Source organism: Hypanus sabinus, chromosome 19 (genome assembly GCF_030144855.1).
Source record: "Hypanus sabinus isolate sHypSab1 chromosome 19, sHypSab1.hap1, whole genome shotgun sequence".
Classification (NCBI taxonomy): Eukaryota; Metazoa; Chordata; class Chondrichthyes; order Myliobatiformes; family Dasyatidae; genus Hypanus; species Hypanus sabinus.
Window position 1 is genome coordinate 27,254,683 of NC_082724.1, and position 22,566 is coordinate 27,277,248.

General features: G+C 37.9%; 2 protein-coding genes across 9 annotated transcripts in view; one reads left to right on the forward strand and one right to left on the reverse strand.

Moving 5' to 3' along the window:
* fhit (fragile histidine triad diadenosine triphosphatase) overlaps nt 1–10,302 on the reverse strand; it is a 942,594-nt gene extending 932,292 nt beyond the window's left edge. For all 3 annotated transcript variants that reach the window (XM_059944248.1, XM_059944250.1, XM_059944247.1), the window contains exon 1: nt 10,269–10,302. The gene's annotated coding sequence lies outside the window, so the exon portion shown is untranslated. The remainder of the gene's footprint in view (nt 1–10,268) is intronic.
* Nucleotides 10,303–10,512: 210 nt separating this feature from the next.
* LOC132377830 (receptor-type tyrosine-protein phosphatase gamma-like) overlaps nt 10,513–22,566 on the forward strand; it is a 671,456-nt gene continuing 659,402 nt past the window's right edge. The window contains exon 1 of one of the 6 annotated variants that reach the window (XM_059944246.1): nt 10,513–11,186. In XM_059944246.1, the coding sequence (XP_059800229.1) occupies nt 11,105–11,186 (82 nt within the window). In that variant the 5' untranslated portion in view covers nt 10,513–11,104. The remainder of the gene's footprint in view (nt 11,187–22,566) is intronic. The other 5 variants (XM_059944241.1, XM_059944240.1, XM_059944242.1 and 2 more) reach the window with 5 other exon arrangements.

Here is a 22,566-nt window from a genome sequence, read left to right on the forward strand (position 1 = left end):
TCACTTTTCTTAAATACTCACCAATACAACAATATTTTTTCAGCGAAGTAGTTGCGTTTAAAGTGATAAGGGGGAAAAAAGGGCTCCTGTGTTCAAAAAGAACAAGGTCCCAGTAAGTTTTAAAGGAACATGGGAAAGGGCCATGATGAGCATACAGGGAGGGTAGGAAACAGAACCAGGTGCCAAACCATTTGGATTTTCAAACAATTGGACAGCAGATTATCAGAGTTATACTGTATGCCCATTCCACAAAATATGATTGAATTTTTGGTTCTCTTTATGGTCAATAGATTAGGATATGGCCAATCAACTACTGTAAACATTAATTTCATTGAGCAATGAAGCTCCATGGCTGTACAGTGTGCCATATATAAAAGACACTTCATTTATACACCCAGGTGATTGTGACAGTATCTTCTGAATTCACAGCCACTACCACTAAAGACAATGGTGACAGTGCATAGGAACATCATTACTTGCAGGTTCCCCTAAAAATATTCTGACCTGACTGAGGAATATTTTGATGGCACTTCAACATCATTCCATACAAATCTTGGAATACTCTACCAACAGCAATGAGGGAATCAAGTTTTCCCACAATTATTCTACATTTGCAAATTACACAAAATTTGGTTTATAAAAAAAGATTCATTGACTATATCCTATTGAGCTCTCTATGCCAACCAATCAATGCATATTTTTCAAGCCAAGGAATTTATGGCAAGAATAGTTGACAAATCTTCCTAATGTTTTGGTACTTGGTTATACATTTTGCTGAAACTGCACTGTTGCGGTTAAGTAGCGTAGAAAGGCAGTAAGACTTTGAATGCAAGTTTACTGAGCATTAGAACCAGAATGTTAGAAAACACTAGTTAGAAATTGCATATCGTTATCACTTGAGAATTTCAACAACATTTCCTGTAATATTGGCAACAGTGAGGCCTCAGTGTCCCAGATGGGAGTAATTCACAAATTCATTGCTTTCCTTTCTGTGAATCAGAGTCACAGAAGTTAAACATTCTTAAAATTTTATAGAGTTGAGTTATGGATAAGATGACATCATTTGAATTGCAGTGTGAGATTGACATCTTTGCTGTCATTAATAGCTACTGATGTAAAGGATGGGAATAGGACTGAACTTCGGTACGAACTCTTACTTTCGGAACTTATTAATAGCAAGAATGCTATTTGAAAGACCTTGGATGCACCTTCCTTGATAGAATTGATTTAGTATATTTGCCAAATATGCAGGCTTGGCAAGTTATTGTAAACATTGAATGTCCTTTACCAAAGGAGAATTCTTTAGAAACAGAAAGACCAAGCTCAGATCGCAGTTCATAAACTCAGCTTAGTACTTTACTATGGGACCAATGCCATACCGCAGAATGTCAGTCTCCATCTCTTCATACATTCCAGGAAATGAGAAAAATGAGTGTAGTTATTTTCACAAAATTTAGAATTTTAATTTATACAGTGACACATTTTAAAATTCTGGAGGCAATACATCTCCTTGAAAAAAGCAATGTCACTTGAGCATCCAGTGCAAATTCAACTATGCTGGCCAGTACTCCCAAAAGTTTGCTTATCATTGTGGACAGGTTTTCAGAGCAAATTCCAATTCATTGGTCCCATTGGAGTCCATTCCCTGTAAAATATTTTTCCTGAAATCTGGAAGTTTCATCACCTGTTATACTTTGTGGCAGATCTTACTGGTAAGTAAATTTTTATGAAAGGCCCCTTCACACATATAGCAAACATCAAGCACCACAGCACTACAAATGTCAGGAAACTTATCAAAGTGTTGCAAACTAGCTTGTCATTTTCACTGTCTTAGTAGTATCATTTGACGAGGGAATGCCACTAATTTTCTTGGTAGCAGTATCATTCGAGATTGAACAAAACTGTTAATATTGAAAACATTATTAAGGCTTCAGCTCAATTGATGATTTGCAATTCACAATCTTAAGAACCAGCAAATTTGATCTTTCTGCCACACCCTCATTTGTCATAGTTGCAATGTGTTGATTTTTCTTGAATGTCACTTCCTCTTGTTTGTAGAAGTGTCAATTAAGTAACATTTTGGAAAGAGAGGCCACAATTCTCTAACCTTCAATGTTGCTTTGGAAACTGATAAGACTGTGCTCTCAAGTTAATGTCCTAAAGTCAGGAAATTCTGATTTTGATTCCACAAAAGAAGACCTTGCAAAAGTAAGAGCAGGTCCTTGTGGGAAAAATAAAATATGACAAAAGGGATTCTTTTTTAAAAAAGAATTTGCAAGAGTTTCGGGTCAGGATGCTCAGGCAAAGGTTAAAGAAAAAAGTGGCAAAATTACAGAAGGTGACAAAAGTTTAATCTGGGAAAAAATGGAAGCATAAAACAGTTATAGACAACCATAATCAAGCAAGGCCCTGAGAAATATAAAGGATGTAATTAAAAATGAAATTAGGAGGATAAAAAAAAGAGCTATATGAGCACGATGTTAGCCAGGAAAAGAGTGGATGCCCTTGGGATAAAAAGAGCTAGGTAATGCAGGTGAGGACTTCCCATCTGTATTCACCATGGAGAAGGACATAGAGGAGAGACAGTTCAGGAAGTGATACATTGTGTGTCTTGGAATCCTAAAGGGTTGCTAAATGCCCAAGGACAGTTGAGACTTATCCTAGAATGCTATGGAAAACAAGGAAGAAGACTGCTGGGCCCTAATGGTGATTCTTGGACCTTTGATAACCACAAGGAAGGTACAAGAAGGACTTAATGTAAGCTAAAATTATTTCTTCATTTACAAGTGGTGCAGAAATAGGCCAAGTAACTACAGGTCTGTGACCCTTGTGTCAGTGGTAGGGAAATTATTTTTTTTAAATTCTGAAACAGGATTCATGTATATTTGGAAATGTAGGCACAGAGTAGGGATAGTCAGTATGGATTTCAGCAGGGAGAATTCTGTCTCACTAACTTACTTGATTTTTATTTGAGGACATTACAAAACAGGGCAGTGATGTTGTCCTTTTGGACTTAGCAAAGTCTTGGGCTGGTCCAGAAGGATAAGACACATCAAATCCAAAGGGAGCGGGGGAAATGCATCTGAAATTGATTTGCTAATAGGAGACAGAATATAGTGATGAATGAATGTTTTACTTAGTGGAAGTCTATGAACAATGCAACACCGCAGGGACTGATGCTGAGAAATCTGCTGTTTATTATCTATATTAAAGACATGTGAATATAGGAGGTATGATTAGCAAGTCTGCAAATGACACAAAAGTTGGTGGTGTTATGGGTTGTGAGGAAAATTGTGAAATGTGACATTAAGGTGAAATCAGCTGGAATATTGAGTAGAGCATTGGTGGATGCACAAATACAAAATAATGAATTTTCGGAAGTCAGATATGGGAGTGACATATACAGTAAATGAAACACCTCAGAGAAATCTACTGATCCAGTCTAGACCCTGAAAGTGACAACACAGGTGAATCATGTGGTTAAAAAAATGCATTAGGCATAGTTGTCTTGAAAGGTTAACAGACAGAATATCAGAATTAGGATATTAGGTTACAACTTTACAAAAGACTTGGTATATAGTGTACAGTTCTTATCACCACATATAGGAAAGATGTGATTGTGCTAAAGAAAACGCAGGGGAGTTTAACCAGGACATTGCTTGGATTAGACGACTTTTGTTATGGGAAGAGAGTGGATAGCCTGGAGTGAAGCAGACTAACCTGATGGAAATGTATAAGAATATGAGAGGCAAAGATAGCATAAATAGAAACAATCTTTTTCCCATGGTAATAATATCAAAAACAAGAGGGCTTAGATTTAAGATAAGAGGAAGGAGTTTTAAAGGGCACCTGAGGGGTAAGGATTTTTTTTTACACAAGAGAGTGGTTGAAATCTGTTATAATCAAATACGCTTACTATGTTTAAGAGGCATTTTAAAAGACAAAAAACATAGAAAAATATGGTCTTACTTTGTGCAACTGTGATAAGCTGAAAGGTTGACATGGACAAATTGTTCAAAGGGTCCGTTTCTGTGCTATATAACTTTATGACTCTCAGCTGGTTGACGTGCATAACCAAATGCCTGGTTCACTGAGAAGTCTGAAATATTGTATTTTATACCAAGAATGATAGAGACTAGCATGAACATGAGCTTTTGCAAAAATGAACCTCTTCCTTTCTGATGGCAAATTCCTGTCGCACATTTGTGAATCCATCATGCAGATCTCATAATCAATGTTGTAGTTCAAATAACTGTCACCCAACACACGGGAACTGCAATCAAAGTTCAGAATGCAGTCATGCAAGTTCACAATAGTTACCATCATTACTATAGAGTAATGTCACTCAACAGTACAAATATGTCTTTTCACAGATTATTAGGTTTACATTATCAACTATACTTTTAAAGGAAGTATTCATCCATCCTTTCCCTTCTCTTTGTATGATCACATGCCTGGAGGCCACCAGCAGGCCTGGTGCTCCCCATACCATTAAGCCTAGAGTTGCTTGATAAAATCTTCCTAAACTATCTGTAATCTCCTGAAATGCAGTCATAGGAATTATGTAATCAGAAGAATAAAACAAAGAATTTCAAGATTAGTTGAGGCCAAACAGAAAATAATTCTTATGGAATGTAAAAATGGTAGTTAGCTGAGCTTCATATGATATATGGTATTATTATCATTATTCAATTTGAACTCTATTTCTTATGTTATAGCTAGTATATTACATTGTGTGTGAATGGCAAAGCATAGGATTATTGGCCAGAAAACAATGGAGCACACTGTGAATAGTGGGGCAGGAGATGATTTCCTTCTTCCTCCTGCTTCATGTTTGCCCCTTGGCTTTCATCTTTGTAAATTGTTGGTAGAGAGGGTGCTTGCTGTCATTGTGTCAAGGTGACAGCATGAGAACAAAGCTCTTGTAGATTGGACATAACTTCTCAAGGACTGCAAAAATCAGCCTCAAAAGTGTGAATTTTTCATTTTATCAATGTCTGCAAAAATAATACTTTGTGTGGCTGTATGGTTTCCACTATATGCATGCTTCTCATATTAGAGCAGGCTTCTCAGAAGTCATCAACTATGTTGTCAGCAGCAAGCCCTTACAACTCAATAGTTTCTGTGGTAGCTCGAAAGCAACTGGTGCAGCAAACTGCCTGCAGATAAAAAGGACCACAGATGTATTTAAAGCCCAGAGTAATACTCACTTATTCAAACTTGGTGACCTTTTTCTTCCTGAACACAAAATGGATATAGATAGATCAAGTGAGAAGCAAAGAGGAGGCAGATGTAGTAGTGATGAAATGTGAAATTCACTATTTTCACCAGAAAATTAAAAAAAAAACAATGGTGAGAGGTTGCAGCACTCTGAGATACAAAGGGGTCTGGATATCCTAGTACATGATTTGCAAAGGCTCGCAAAATCAGGAAAACTAACAGAATGCCATTAATGCTAGAAGAATGGAATACAAGAAGAAGATTATGCTTCAGTTATATTGGGCATTGGAAAAGACTATGTCAGGAGAATTATGCACCATTAAATAATTTGCTAGATTAATACCTGTAATGGAAGAGTTATTATATGATTAAAAAAAAGTTGGACAGGTTGGGCTTGTATCTGCTTGAGTTTGGAAAAACAAAAAGTAACTTGAATGAAACATACAAAATCCTTAAGACTCTTGAAGGGTGAATGTTGAGAGTATACTTATTCTTCTGTGAGAATCTAAAACTAGGGTGTCATTGTTCAAAACTTATGGGGCTGCTTGACCAATACAAGTAAACACGAGGAAATCTGCTGATGCTGGAAATTCAAGCAACACACACAAAGTGCTGGTGGAACGCAGCAGGCCAGGCAGCATCTATAGAAAGAAGCACAGTTGAAGTTTTGGGCCAACTGTACTTCTTCCTATAGATGCTGCCTGGCCTGCTGCGTCCCACCAGCATTTTGTGTCAATACAAGTAATTTGTTTTTCTTTTGTAAGCATTGAGTCTTTAAAACTCTCTTCTCGATGAAGTGATGGAAGTAGTGTCCTTGAATACTTTTAAAGCAGAGGTAGATATATTGTTAAGCATGGGAGTGGAAGATCACTGAGATAGGGATGTGGATGTTACAATCAAATCAGCGTGATCCTATTAAATGGTGGAAGAGGCGTCAATCGACAAGTTTGCTCCTAATTATTTGCTTTTGTATCTTTGTGAAATAAACTATATCAAAATTAATTCATTTAAAATGTAAACTGTATAGTCAGAAGAACTAGAGTTTCAAATCTCTATGAGATATTAGAATAACAAAAAAAACCTCATGATACTGATCCTTTGAGGGCTGATGAGATAACTTTGGTACTCTTTCATTGAACTAAAGGCTAAGGTCCTGAACTCCATGCATTTAAGTGTAATTCGAGCAAATAAACAAAGCAGGATTTATTTGTTACAAAGAGGTCTAGATTAAATTTCCAGCAGATTGGCAATAGGAAAATGAATGTCCCCATCCGAAGTACTGCAACTCCATTTTCTCATGTGCAATACATAAAAGAGTATATGAAAATAGCCTGGTGCAGCCATTGGCAGGACCAGATCAGAAAGACAACAGTGAAGAATCTGTGAACTCTGACAGTGTGACAACCTTCAATAGCAATTCCTGCTGCTGAGAGTGATATTTGCAAGCTTTTTGTTTGACGTCATATCCACATAACCATCACCTTACTGATCCTGACATCACAGTTAGTTTTGAATCATACCACTGGGGGCTTCTCAGGAGCATGCATGGTATTCAAGTAGAGATACCTTTGTTCAATAACAGATACAGCACAGAATTGTACGAAGGAGTATCGGGCATTATCTTTGAGTGGAGTCCACATCAAATACTAACTGTCCTCATTCTGGCCCATGGGATTCAATTTGGCGAGATTTGTGCAATCGTCCACAAAAGAGGCAGTATAGGTACTCTCCCAGTTAGTCGAGTTTATTGTGATCTATAAAGGCGTATTTCATACAAATATAAAGAATCCACATATTGTTAATCAGAATGGTTAGGAGGCAGGTAATTGATGGATTTTGTAGAACAGCTTACAGGTCATCCAGCTCTGTCATATTACAACAGAAAATGCAAGTAAACCCTCAATTTAACCCATTTATATAGCACATACCAAAACTGCATATGTATATGGCATAATTTTCATAGAAAACTAGTCATTTCATAGAGCACTGATAATGTCAATGCGTCAAATATTTTTCATTGAATGTGTCTCAAACAATGCCTGTTCATTTGGAGATTATAGATATGATAGGAGTTTAATTTACAAAACTGTTGATGTTGCAGGTAGAATTTAAATTAAAAGATAGTTCGCAATAATGTGATATAAAAATGTTTTCTGTAATTTAATACAGAATAAACTTTAATATGCAAGTCAAAAGCCTTTCCCAATAACTTACCATGAGCTACAATTTGTATTGTGCATTCTGAGAGGGAAAAAAAGAAAGCAGAAACATAGAAAACCTACAGCACAATACAGGCCCTTCGGCCCACAATGCTGTGCCAAACATGTACTTACTTTATAAATAACCTGGGGTTACCCATAGCCCTCTATTCTAAGTTCCACGTACCTATCCAGAAGCCTCTTAAAAGACCCTATTATATCCGCCTCCACCACAGTTGCTGGCAGCCCATTCCACACACTCACCACTCTCTGCATTAAAACTTACCCCTGGCATCCCAGGTGGAGGAAGGAGAGCAATGGTATTTACTTTTGAATTTGGTTCCATGACCCTTTCTATCAGGAGGTTGCAAATCACAACTCTTCCTAGAAAATGGCTGTTGCCTCTGCACAAAAAAAAGCTTGTCCAATCTAACTTAAGACTGTATTTGTTTTAAAATTTTCAGAGATTTATTAATCCCTTGCATGCTTCTTTTTTTTTCTAATGGGGATTAATGGCAAGTTTGCTTACATCAGTTCTTTGCTTTGCCCAACTATTGGTAAGGATGTTTTATCTCCCCCTTTTACTTCAAATGCCTCCACCAGCTCTTTTTGTAGTAGTACGGGTGCCTGACCAAATATAATCACTGCTGCCCTTTTGGAATTGCCATTATTTTTATTCTGATTGTGGGAGTGGTAGGTGAAGATTAATTAAGATTTATGATGAGATTTGGTAGTCAATTTGCAACATCCAGGTCAAGTAAGTCCCTCAACTGCTATGCAAGTTCAGGCAAGAGTTTCCAATGCACAAAACAAGTACGCTCAACAGCACTGAACTTCAGCACATTCACACTGCTTTCCATGTCCTTTTCTCTGTAGCATGAGTCATAATCAATTTGCACTGGATTGTGGTAACATCCACTTGTAACTGCAATAATGCTTTGACCTTAAATGAGAGTACAAACTATAAGTCTAAACTGAACTGGAGAAAGGATAATAATTTATTATAATTTTTTTTTCAAATTAGTCTGGTATAACATTGTGGGCTGAAGGACCTGTTCCTGTGCTCTTCTGTGTTCTATATAACATCGAGTGTATGCACTCTTAATGCAGACCAAGTTCCACCGCTAACACCTGCTGCATTACCAAAACATTTACGATTTCTGGATAATGCTATACACACAATTGAGAAAAGACTGTATCTGGGTTTAGTATCTCATCCAAAATTTGACACTTCCAAAGGGGTCCCCTCACTCCATCTGCCTATATCAAACTTCTACCTCAGAAATTCAGTCAAGATACGTTGAAAATTTTTTCATTACCAATAGGTCATTTTGAATTTGAACTAATTCTTTCTTTTCTCTGCTCACTTTTCGTTGTCTAATATACCGAGCGATATAGTTTCAAATTTCAGTTGCATTAGCAGTGAATTAAGCTTTGTATTTATCAGAAATTTGTGTTAGATTTGTGATGGAATTTCATCCAAATTTGAAAGTATATTTTATTCAACAGAAATAACTTGAAACTACAAATCATCCTGGACATTTCTAATCTCATTACTCTTTATTTTACCAAAGAAGGTTTACATTTCCTAGGAAATAGATGATGAATCGATATTTACAAACAAAAAAAAAATGTAAGTGCTGTAAATCTCAAATAAACCTAAAAAGATGTTAGGATCATTCAGGTCTTTAGAAAGAGAAAGAGAAGCAGAATCAACGTTCCTGGTCCGAGACTATTTGTCGGAACTTTGACCCTTCCTCGAAGAAGGGTCTCGTTTCTGAAATGTTGTTTTCCATGATATTCCTGATTTGATCAGAGTTTCTAGCATTTTTTATTTTGATTTTACTTCAGTTTATGATGCATCTATATTCTTATTTCAGCAACGTTTAAATTGAAGATTTTAATGCACCCTGTCAACCACTTGACAATAATGGCAAAAATAAGAATGGATTACTCTTATATGAAATGCAAAAGAATGTTATGAACACCATTCAAAGCTGTTCCAGTGGACTTTTAATGGAGATTAAAAACTTGCCATCACAGAAAAAGAATATTCCTTCTTGAGGAGTATTCGCGCTTCGCAGCATATGCATGAGTCGAGGCGCCCCCACCGTTGCAATAAAACGGTTTTAAGTCTCCGGCTATTCATATATACCATTGCAACGTGAATGCAAATTACATTTTTTATTGTATGTGTAGAAAAAGTACGTACTTCCAATTTTACCTTTTACATTCTGCCAAGTTTGCAAGTACACTTCAAATGCGCTGGTAGCTGGATTTATCATAAAACACAGGGCAGACAGCTATTAAGCAATTTTATTATTCCAGCTAATGCATTGTCACCCTAAGTTTCAGCAACAATCGTCAATTCGCAGAGAAACTGATGCGCCTGCAACCAAATGAAGCGTTTTTTTTTAGGTGAAATCGCAACTTCAAAGCTATAGCACTAAAATGAAACTGAAGACGGGACCGTATTTTGTAGCTCACGTGTGAAGGTCCAACCTAGCAGACAGCGCCTCGAGGCCCAGAAAACACACGGTTTTCAAACAGTACTGCCTCTTTTTTTAAAAAAAAAACAGCGTAAGTTCCCGCATCATCTGTATTTCTTATGTTTTATAACATTTGCCAAGTAAAAAAGCAGGTGGAGTGGTAGGGAGCCCGATGCATCGCTTCCCCTTGCACATCGATCCCACTTAGTAAAATCTTTCAAAATCTGTTTACTCCTCTCCACATAGATATGGTGCTTGATTTTTTTAAAAACTGATACGTAAATCTTTAAGACTTCTCCTGTCTTAAACACACCGTCCTCGTCTGCCCAGAGAAGCAGTCACATTAAAATGACAGACTTACCGCCGCTGTCAGAACCAGTAACCGTGCAGCCAGGGGAGGGAGGAAATGTAGCCGCGCTGCCTGCTGGAACTAGTAGTTGAGAGACTGGTTACTTCCGTTCTGAACAAGGAAATCATCGTAGATGAATACTACAAATCCCAGCGGACATCGCTCCATCGAGGCCGGCAGGCTTTGGGCCCCGCAGGCGAGACCCCGCCCACAGATGCAGTGATTGGTTCCCATCTGGAGTGCGAGGACGGCGGTGGAGTTGTGGCGTGTGACTGGTCGCGGAGTTTTGTCAATCACGTTGCCGCGGTTCGGAAGGAGGGAGCGCAGTGCGACCCGAGCTTCCTCGCGCACGAGGAGCGGCCGTTGGGGGCGCGCGCCTCGCCGATTCTCTCCCCCCCCCCCCCCCACCACCAGCTGTGCTGGCGCGCGCATGCACGAAAGTCGGGTTCACTGGCTTTGAAGTGGCCTGAGGCGCACATGGTACTTCCTGTCCCGAAGAATGGAAAGCTTCCAGCTCAAGCCGACTTCGCTGCGAATCTCTGCGCGCTTCTTCAGTCTTCTGCTCCGCTAATGATGGACACATTCCACTCTCGCCTCGGCAGAGCAGAGCAGTGCTAGTATGCTTCGGGATTAAATGGTTCCTACACGTCGTCAGCACTACTCACCTTGTACTGCAGTTTCACTTTTCGAAGAAGGAAAAACCTCCTTGCCAGCCGACCTAAAGTACCCTACTCAGGCCCTCCCGTGAAACCGTGGACTTTCCTCCCCCCACCCCACCCCCTTCCCTTTCCCTTTTTTCCCCCGACAGTAAAACTATTCAACAAGTTGTGTTTGGATGTGCATTTGTCATGCAGGGGCTACTGGAACAGGGCTTTGTGCTTTTCTTCTGCTACACAGTCTGCAGGTTTTTATTCGCCGATTCTCTACCCAGTAAGTTTGCAAACTAATGAAACATGACTTGTCTGTGTTGCAGCTTGTGCGATGTTTTGTAAATCAAAAAATTGTTCCCGTAAAAAAATGTTAAAGCAAACCATTTGTGTCTGGAGCGGAAGGGTGCTGATTTGGCGCACGGCGGGATCGCTGGTTCCGCCTGGTTCCAACTGCGCCCAAAGCCCAAGAATTTGCAAAGATAATTCAAATGCTGAGATTTATTTTACGTTTTGTTTCAATGCATGTTGCTGCAGTTTTCATTATTGTAAATGGTTAACCCTCCTTTTGGTGCAGTGCCAGCGTAAGCGGAATTCAGAGCAGGGTAAAGTAGAAATACTTGCGATCCTCCGTTGTAACGATGAAAAAAAATTCTTACGCATTTATTCATCTGATCATAAAACACTAAAAGATCAACACCTGACGGTGGGGTTTCCAGATATTCAAACCGGTTTTGGAGCGAATAAGTCTTTTTATTGATAGTCCATTCACTCTTGGCTGACCTTGACTGTACGGTCAGATTCCCACAGTCCTAAAATTTCCGAGAAGTCCAATTGTTACATATGGGCAGTCAGTTATCTTACACCTAACCGAATATGGGTTTGAAATTTCCTTACGATCTGAATTCATAATAGTTGACTTTTTAATTTAAAATCCCTTTTCGCAAATTAGAAATGGAAAGCGTATATTCGCCTTGGGTTGTGTAATGATTGAGGCTTGACTTGGGAGCCAGGGGAATCTGGCTGAACCTTTGGGCAGACGTGCTGTATTGTACTGTAATTACATTAAGGAGGCCGGCAACCAAGCGCATTTGAAGAACAAGGTCTGATGTAGGCTTGATTTGACAGTACTGTGAGTTGTGATTGATTAATACCGATGAACCTTGGCATAACTTGAGCTGCGTGTTTGAAGTAAAGTATGGTGGGGGTCGATTGTTTGGCAGTGGATTGTGTCTGTTGATTTAAGACCTTATTATATGGCAGTCACATAGTGAAAAGACAACTGTTTGTAAATGCAAATGATACACTTACATAATTAAGAGCGACGACGGTAATGCATTCTTATCTAAGAGCTAAGTTGTTTTTTAATTTCTGAAATTACGATCTATATTTTGCGAAATTAATACCGGGAGAAAAGTGGTTGTGAGCAATAAAGAAACACGCTATTGTCTCTGATTATCACATTTTGTCATTTAATAAATATATGCAGATCTAATGAGTGCTCCCCATTCATTAGTACAGTAATCTTTTTTTAAGCGATGAGAAATGTATGGAGCTGTGCAGGGAATTGAATTTAGCTGCGCTCTTCGTGCCGCAGTCCATAACGCTGTCAAAATAAAGTTTGCATGTAGGAAAAGCTAAAACGGTGGAGGTACTTAAGGGCACATTAGGGATTGTGTCCAGGAAGGAAATGTGTTCTCTTTAGTACATTTGCAACCTAACACATTTACTTGGCTTGTCAGAAATAATTGCGATGTGCAATATTTTACCAAAAAGGTATTGAATATGTCAAAAGGCGATCTGAGAATCGTCTCCATCCTTAATGGAAGATTGATGTACCGAGGAAAGAACAGCGCCCACATCACACAGCTTCTGGAGTCGTACTGTGAGCTCCAAGAAGCACGTACCTTTTTTTGTGTACGATGTTATGCATAAATCAGCCCCGAAGGCTTTCCTTCTGAGAGTTTTGCATTTTTCTGACGCCCTTCCCCATTTTCTTGGCGACTACAAAAACGTAAAGGCAGGAGCATATTTAGGATGATCTATGCATTTCTATTTATTCCGTTTCCATTAATCGGCATTTCTTAAACTATTGCACGGATCCCACATCAAATTTCAAACGGAGTCCTAAAACTATTGGGAAACATTGCATGATCCGTCGAGCAATTTTCTCATATTTAGAATTTTTAAAATTAAGCTTTCCAGTATTCATATTATTTTACCTTTATGCAAAGACTAATATCCTTTAGTCAATAGCGACGCTGTATGCAAATATTTTTAAAAAATCGATATCGTTGCCTTAATGCAGCGCTGTCTTGACGTTACGGAACCGGTTTACTTGTATCTTAACTGAATTTGAGATGCCCATGTCAGAGGTTTCCTTATTTGCAAATATTATGATCAGTAGAAAGATGCTGGTTTAAACGTAAGATACAGACCGTTGCATCTTAAGCAATCGATTGCAATGACTTCAAGTGGAAGAAAAACTTTGCCAGCCATCTGAGGCTTTCATTGGTTGTATTCTTTTCAAGATGTTCGGATCCAAGAGAGACCAAATTATGGGACAAAAGATGCAATTTGTGGGCTACATTATTCCTCACAGCATGAATTTACTAACTTGCTGTTAATCTTGTTTGTTGGCATTCAGTTGGTACGATTCTTGAAAGTGGGCGTATTTAAAAATGTGGTCAGCACTTCTGCTAGGAGACATAATACAGACACACAGGAATTGCTTTGAAGTTTTCCTTCCTCGGGCGTTTATAGTCATCAGAAGCGCTCAGTGAAGGGGACATTGTGCCAGGAATGCTGCTTTAGCATGTCGGAAGCAAACTGGGATGTAACTCAATTCTGTGACAGCTGCTTATGTTTCTCTGTTTTTAAAAAAAAGACATTATTTTTAAATAGGATGTGTTAAAGCCTTTTGTCAGACAGTCGTTTTATTTTAATGGAGGAACAGCAATCTGATCTCACTGGTCAAAATAAAGATGCATTGATAATTACACATGTTGAGGCTTAAACGTTGCTAATTTGGGATAACCATTTTCTGTTGGTTTTAAAGCTGTTAACTTGCTCGCCGTTTTAGCCTATTTTCAGGAAAGAAGTGTGTTACCGTTGTAACTATACTTTTGAAACACACTCCCGAGGTTGCAGTGGGAGATTTCCAGTCGAAAAGAGCAAAAAATTTCGGGCTGTGGAATAGTTTCCTTGAGGAATGGCAACGCTCTTACTGGCTCCTGGGAACTACTGGCCTTGAACCAATCTAGTGGAGACAGAACTTTCAGGATGCCATTGAGAACTTAAAGATCAGAATTGTGAGTGACATGGGTCCAGTGTTCCAGGCAGATGGAGTGGACCAGTTCACACCTCCCCCACCCCATCCTCCACCACCACCACTGCTGCTCTGTCAGCCACTTCCTGCCCCTTCTGTGGTAGTTCCCACACATGCCTCGGTAATCACTTCTCATACAAGAGAACCAGAGTGGAAGCAGGGTCATCTTGATCCCAAGGGTCTGCTAAAGAGAAATAATAACAAAATAAAATTGTCAAATAAAAGTGGCAGTGTCAAGCACTCTTGTATTAAAATTATCAACATCTGGATGATTTGGTATTTCAGTGGCTGGTTTAAACTCACCATAATAGATCCTATTTGGTATCCATTCTTGAATAGTTTGAATCCATTGCTAATTGAACTAATTGTGTAACTTTTTAAATGTTGAAATCAATGTTATGTTACTATTTCTCCAACCTGTAACATGGCTTGTCCAAGAATTTTTTAAATTAGAACCTCCTCAAAAACATATAGATTCCCTTTCGCCAAGTTTTAACTATGTATGGCAAATGAGCATGCTTTAGACACAGTTGCTTACTTGTTATTCCTTTGTGATTGAGCAAGTAATTTTTTACAGTGTTAGGTATCTGAAGAGATGTCTTCTGATTTTTAACGGTCGTTCATTATTTTATTACAACCTAAAATAAATTTAGTAACTTGTGATTTGTATGGTTTTGTCCCTTGGTGCTAGTTCATCCTATTTTGGGAAAGAAAAGTAGTAATAGGTATCGGCAAAACAAAACTGCTAAAAACTTTGATTTATTGTGGACTATCTTTCTTTAACCTAACTGAAGCTTTTGCAATAACTCCTGTTTTGGTGACTCATCAGATATTTTCCTGCTTATATAAAAAATTAGTTACAACTTATTTTTAATTTCAGTCTTAAGGGACTACTTTAAGTAATATTGATGTAAAATAACTTTGCTTAACTAAATACATATAAAATAGCATGTTTTCACTATATATTTTGTTTCACCATAATCATTGCATTAACTTTGACTATTTTTATTATCAGTAAAATAATAAAGAAAATCTTCATTTAACGATTACGTTTAAATGTTGCAAGCTCTAATTTGATGAAATAGAAACAGGCTGAAACTGAATTGTATGAAACTATTCAATCACAAGATGGAAAAAATCAACTTACACTTAACATTATAATTCAGTTTTCATGATATTAAAAAATGGTCATTCTCTCCAAAAGAGTTTTGCACTGCTTAAAATTGACGTCAATGGCTTTGGGATTTTATTTCATTAAGATGCACGACATTGTATATGAAAGAGTTTGAAAGGATTAAGATGTTTTTCTTCACAATGAGTTCCCTGTTTAAATCACATCTTTCTAATGCTTTAATTTGTCCCAGTGTAAATTCACAAAAATTAGTTTGTACCTGTACAAACTCTGCTGTCCATACACATGTTATTTTCTTTATATGTGATTGATAGTTCAGAAACTCAATTTAGAGACTGTTATCCATGTTTTCTTCTGATTAATGTGTTATTGAAAGATTTAATTGTGTTGGTTTCAGTACTGATGTTTGGACACCAATGTTTTGAAAATGGATGGTGTGGGAATGGTCGAGCAAAATAAAGTAATGCCAAGATATTCTAAAAGAGTATGTCATAGAATTAGTAAAATAAAAAGATCAATTCACAATAAAATTGTGTATAATTTGAATTGCTCGGATCTAGCCATGCTTAGGGTTAGTCATGTAACCTGACTAGAGGTAAATTTAGTTCCACCAACCACTATATAAATTTATGCATGACTTATGAATTCAAAGGATACATTTCATTTAATTCTTAAATAACAATAGAGACTAAATTTCAAAAGTAAATCATTGGCTGCTGTGAAATGACTTGGAACATCTGACCATGCATGTTAAACAATGCTTTCCAAGTGCAATGCTTAAGGTAGGAGGAATACAATACGTCTGAAAATTACACATGAAATTGACTCATAACTAAGCAATGTAGTTAACTGGAAGAATAATCCAAGCTTTATCCTTGTTAATCAATGTCTTTTTCCCTGCACACATACTCCCACCAAATAAATATACAATAAATCTTAAAAAGATTTTGATAATGTGGAAGAACCAAGATAGTCAATTACTGCCCCTTCAACCAAATGGCAAAAACATAATGACATTTTAGCAACACTATGACCACTCTGATCACTTTGCACTGAAATTGACTTTTTGTGTTTTGTGATTTCTTGTAAAAATTCTGTACAACTTATGTTTTTCTTGTGAATGCTTCCATATGAAGCTTTGTTGCTGGAGGTATTTTATTGCAACTTCATACATGTACTTGTCCAGAGGATAATAAACTCGACTTTGAATCTCAAATAATTTGCTTTATAACTATAAGTTCTTTATAATTTATACTACAAATATTTTGTAAATAATATGCTTCTTAAATTTACAAAAAAAAATCATGCTTACTGCATAACTAAAAATATTTAAGTTCCATTTCCTATTAGTATTCAAACTTTTGAACATTTCAAAACTTAGACTGTAGATACATAGTATAAAAATAAACAATGGGCATAGCTATAGTGACCAAATAACAAGGCTAATTGTACTCACTATTACCAACAATATGCCACTTCAATGCGTAAAATTCACGTTTTATGCTGCAATATGAATATATGTACCTGTGATGCTGCTGGAAGTAAGTTTTTCATTGTACTGTGCATATATGTACTTGTGCATTGATAGTAAGACAATAAATTTGACTTTGATGAATTCAAAAGAGTATGTTTGCAGTTAAATCTAAAAATCCAGTCAATTATGTCGACCCATCATCAGTGTCAGTAAAGTGCTGTATTGGCTGATTAAACTCGCCACAAAAAGTCAGCTTTTTACAATTATCTGTTTCCATGATCCAGTTAAGGGAGTCAACTTAAGGGCACAGAATAATAGCTTCTACAACAGTCAAGTTTTAGTTCTTAATGTTTAGAGTTTTTAAGTTGTATTTTATTCTCTTGGTATCATTTTTCTCTTAATCTAGTCATTCTCCTGAATTTGCCTTCTGCATATGATTTATATTTGATTCAGCATCTTATTTCATCCCCTCTCTTAACCCTTCTTGCGATTATGTTATTGTTTAAGGAAATGGTCTGCAAACTGCTGTGTTCTCTCATGTCCCAGATGAAAATGTTTTCTCCTCAATACTTGAAGCCATTTTCTGGACAATAATTTTTCTATGATTGATGCAAGGATAAATCAAGTAAATGATAGTCAGTCCTGGATAGCCAGCAATTTTAATTTCTGGCTCTGTCAGATGTTATACAGTATTTAAAGCTTATGTGTAAGAGGCATTAATTCTATAAATTTGGCTTTCATTTTTGACTATCTCCTAATTTGAACTAATTAATAAAAGAAGCATGGTCTTGGAACTGGACCAACAAGATTATGTAATGACAAAAATCAATGAGCCTGTCAGGACACTTGTCTAAACAGTTTAAAATAAAATTAGTTGAATGTGGAAGAGTTGAACACCAAAGTGGATACTCAGAAATCTGAAGTACTGCAGGAAATTGTTGGGCACGGGCGTAGGTCAGCTTCCTCTTTGATATAAAACAGGACCTGCATTTAACAGGGTGGCACCAGCATTTGCTTGATGAAAAGTTCTTAAAAGCCGGAATATCCTGTTACTAAGTTTTTGTGCAAAATGAACAATGCTTTCTTATTGCTGCCCTAATCTATAGTATCGATCAGGAAATCATTCAGTGTGAGTATGGAGCTATGGTTTACCGGGAAATCTTTATTTAATTATTGAAAATTTCAAATTGTATCTAGAAAAATGGTGAACCATCAAGAATTTGGACATATCTGAATTAAGACACATAATGTTCAGTATTCCAGTGAAATATTATATATTCTCAGCTCGTTAAAACTGGGATTTGTGATTGTTGTCATGGGAAAAATAGGACCCGAAGTTGATGGGATAGTTTGAGGGTGTATTATGTTGATTAAATGATTAAACCTATTGTAGATGTACAGAGTTTGAATTTCCCAACTATTCCTCTGGGTGGTGCACTTTATAGTACAAAATTGAGAATATTAGCCTGTGAGGGATAAAATAAATGACTGTGGCTTTTATTTTAAATATGTGCTTTTGATTCAAATACATTATTTCATTTTATGCACAGTGTTCAAAAAGTACTAGATTGCCTCTGTCATTCCCGTGACTGCCCGGTTTTAAAATGACCAGCTGAGCAGATTGTAGCCAGAGTTAACATTTGCAGATTTATGCAGTCGCAGAATAAAATCTAACTGAAATGTTCTGGAACCTTTTAAGGAGAATGAAATGTTATTGAGCTGCAGGTCAGCCTACTGTTATGATTGCTTGAGAATAAAAAAAACAAAGGGGAACTTGCTTTATAATAAAAGAGTTCAATTTAATGCTTTAACATTTGGGAGTTAAAAGTGGAATGCTTTGAATAAGTGTATTCAATTGGTTAAATGTTTTGGTAAAGTTGACAGTGTTAAAGATTTTTTTGAGTGCACATAACTATCAAATTCTTTTATATTAGAAACATTAAATCACTGAAATTTTACATATATACTTTTAGTTGTTTTGAAAAAAAGTAGCAACTTTAAGGAAGGTTAGTTAAAGTATTTTAAATTAATTGTTAATTGCTTCATGAACAACGTGCAAAGAAGCATAATTATCTGTGGTTGAGTAGCATCCTTTAATTTTATTTATGGCACGAGGCATGGTATAGTGCAGCAAGTTCTCTGAGTCAACTTCACCACCCAAAAGGAAGATGTTAGGTGGTATTTTGCTTGTCTGCTCCAGAATACTTTCCTGCTTGATTATCCAACAATTTCAATGCCTGCCAGCAGGGGGGAATGCCTCCATTATGATGATGTAAGTTCCATTGCAACTATGCTTTTTTTCTTCAGTATTTCAAGAGATGATGAAACTTCTAATTATTTGGTGACTTAGAGCTTAGTGACATTGAATGTTGAATTGGAATACTAAAATATCAATACTTTAACATGGTTAATGAAGAAAAAATGGAAAATCGAAGAAGTCTCAAGGCATAGTTCCCTTTTCTGTTTTTTTTTATTCATTCTTTTAATAAAAAAGAAACAATGACAAATTTTTTTTGTGGGATTCTGCAAAAATAGTTTTTCGCATTGGTCACTGGTCAGATGGTTAGGCTGCTAATTTAGGTTCATGGTTGTGCTGCTATTTGTAAAATAAGTGTATTGTACTAATCAGGTCCACATTTCATGTTTCATTTTAAGTTGAATATATTTTATTTGTTTGCGATGGACAAGTTCGCTTGTCAAGGGTTCATTATGTTCATAGAATTATACTGGCTGCTAGGCTCAACTTATCCATGCCAGTCAAATAGCCTATCTAACCTAATCCCATTTATCTCTGTTTGGCCCATATTCCTCCAAGCCCTTCTTATCAATCTACCAGTTATATAAGCTTTTATGTATTTTAAATTGATAAACAAAAACACACAGATGAGTCATTCACTGTATAATCTATTTGCCTACTGTAACTGCTTTTTGTATTATGAAGTATAATTGTAACTAGACATAGCAGTAGTCTTAACCAGTCCCTGTGTTCAAAAGTAATGTGCTTCCAATATCATTCTATGACTGATGACTGATGAGACCAGTATGGGATCCTTTGGCAAAAGTGGGGAAAATCTATCTACGTGAGGCTTCTACTGAGGCTGGAGATTCTCAGTGCCATTCCCTGATGCTGCTTTTCCATTTTGCACATTCATGGAACAAATATTCCCATGAGTCAGAGGTTGTTGCATTTTCTCAAGAAAACTTGGAAAGCTTTCCTGATTTGATATCTCTGTTCACCTGGTAATCTCTTACAATGATGGATCTCAGTGTAGAGAACTGATTTCAGGAGTCTGATTGTTTTCACACTTGACATGTGTCCATCAATCAGAACCGATTGAGTTGATTAGAGCCTCTGTTGGCTTGAAGAGGGCATGGTTTGTTAATCTACTGATGTACTCAGAGGATTTTTCAGAGACAGGTGATACTTTGCTAGTGCTTTATACCTGTTGCTGGTAGTCTTTGGTAGGCTGTCTCTGAAGTCAATTGTTCACCTGGACTTTACCTACAGTTTTTGTGTTCAATCTTTATCATTGAATTAAGTTACTGTATAAAAATCAATCTTTTTCATTTGAAAGTTAAATGCCAGTGACCCAGATGCTGTATTGGTTCTAAATCTGTGTACTAGATATGTAAAGATGTCACTTAGATTTATGGGAACTAAGGGAATAGAATTTTGAAAAGGGTATTTATTCAGCCATTCATAAAATTAAATCAGTAATGCATGATATGAGAAACATTTTATGAATGAGCATTAGTGGAAGGGGATTCATTGGTTAGGGGAATAGACAGGAAGCTCTGTGGATGAGAATGAGATATCCAGATGGAATGTTGCTTCCCATAGCAAGGGTGAGCAGCCAAGACAGAGGTCATTGTCCATGTCAGTACCAATGACATGAGTAGGTGTGATGAGGTTCTGCAGAGTGAGTTCAGAAAGTTAGGTGCTAAGTTGAAGGGTAGGACCTTGAGGGTTGTGAACTTAGGATTGCTATCTGTGCCATGTGCTAGTGAGTCAAGAAATAGGAGGATTTCTATTGGCTAAGGCTAAGGAGACTCACATAGTTAAGGGGATGGTGCGGGGGCTTCAGATCTTTGATTATTTTGCTCTACTCCATGAAAGATGGGATGTGTACAAATGGTACGGTTTGCACCTGAACTGGACTTTAGTGTCGCTGGAGATTTTAACCACGCGAACCTTAAGTCAGTGCAACCCAGATTCCATCAGTATGTGGACTTTGTAATGAAGGGGGAGAACACAACACGTTGGACCTTGTTTACACAAATATCCCCGACTCGCGCCCCCACCTCGGTTATTCAGATCACATCTCTGTTATGCTAATCCCAGCATACAGACCGCTTGTCAGGCACTCCAGACCAGTTCAGAAGCAGGTGAAAACCTGGCCAGCAGGAGCCATCTCTGCTCTTCAAGACTGCTTTGAGCACACTGACTGGCACTTCTGAACTGGTCTGGAGATTACACAGATGTAAGTACATGGATTTACACAGATCTAAATGCACAGATTTAGAACCAGTACAGCATCTGGGTCACTGGCATTTAACTTTCAAATGAAAAAGGTTGATTTTTATATGGTTCAGTGAGGCTGCAACTGATGGCAACGCTAACAACTTAGAGGAGTACATGGCATCAGTGACTAGCTACATCAGCAAGTGCATTGACGACCTCACTGTGTCCAAGACCATCAGTACACACGCTATCCAGAAGCCATGGATGACAGCGGAGGTGCGGGTGCTGCTGAGGACCTATGACTCTGTCTTCAGAGCAGGCAACAAGGCAGCCTTAACTACAGCGAGGGCCAAACTGTCCCGGGCCATCAGAGAGGCAAAGCGTGCACAAGCCAAGCAAGTCCACAGCCACTTCCAGGAAAGTGGCGACACGTGGCACATCTGGAAGGGCGTCCAGGACATCACGAACTACAGGACAACATCACCTGACTGTGCGGGTGATGCTTCCCTCCCAGATGCGCTGAACAACTTCTACGCTCGTTTTGAGGCAGAGAATGACCTGGCGGCGAGGAAGTCCACCCCTCCTCAAATGACCAGGTGCTGTGTCTTACCGTGGCCGATTTAAGGAAAACCCTGTGCAGGGTCAACCCACGGAAGGCTGCTGAACCAGACAATATTCCTAGTAGAGTGCTTAGAGGATGTGCAGACCAGTTAGCAGATGTTTTCAGTGACATCTTCAATATCTCCCTGAGCAGCGCCATGGTTCCAACGTGCATCAAGGCTGCCACCATCATCCCCGTGCCGAAGAAGTCTTCAGTGTCCTGGCTCAATGACTACTGTCCCGTTGTGGAGGGTTATGGGCTGAGTGCGGGTAGGTGGGACTAGGTGAGATTAAGAGTTCGGCAAGGACTAGGAGGGCCGAGATGGCCTGTTTCCGTGCTGTGATTGTTATATGGTTATATCCATCATCATGAAGAATTTCGAGAGACTCGTCATGAAGCATAACGTATAGGTATGTTCCAGTGAGACAGGAAAGTTATGGTAGGGTACAGGAACTGTGGTGTACAAAGGCTGTAATAAATCTAGTCAAGAAGAAAAGAAAAGCTTACAAAATGTTCAGAGAGCTAGGTAATGTTAGAGATCTAGAAGATTATAAGGCTACTAGGAAGGAGCTTAAGAAGGAAATTAGGAGAGCCAGAGCGGGCTGTGGGAAGGCCTTGGCGGGCAGGATTAAGGAAACCCCCCAAGGCATTCTACAAGTATGTGAA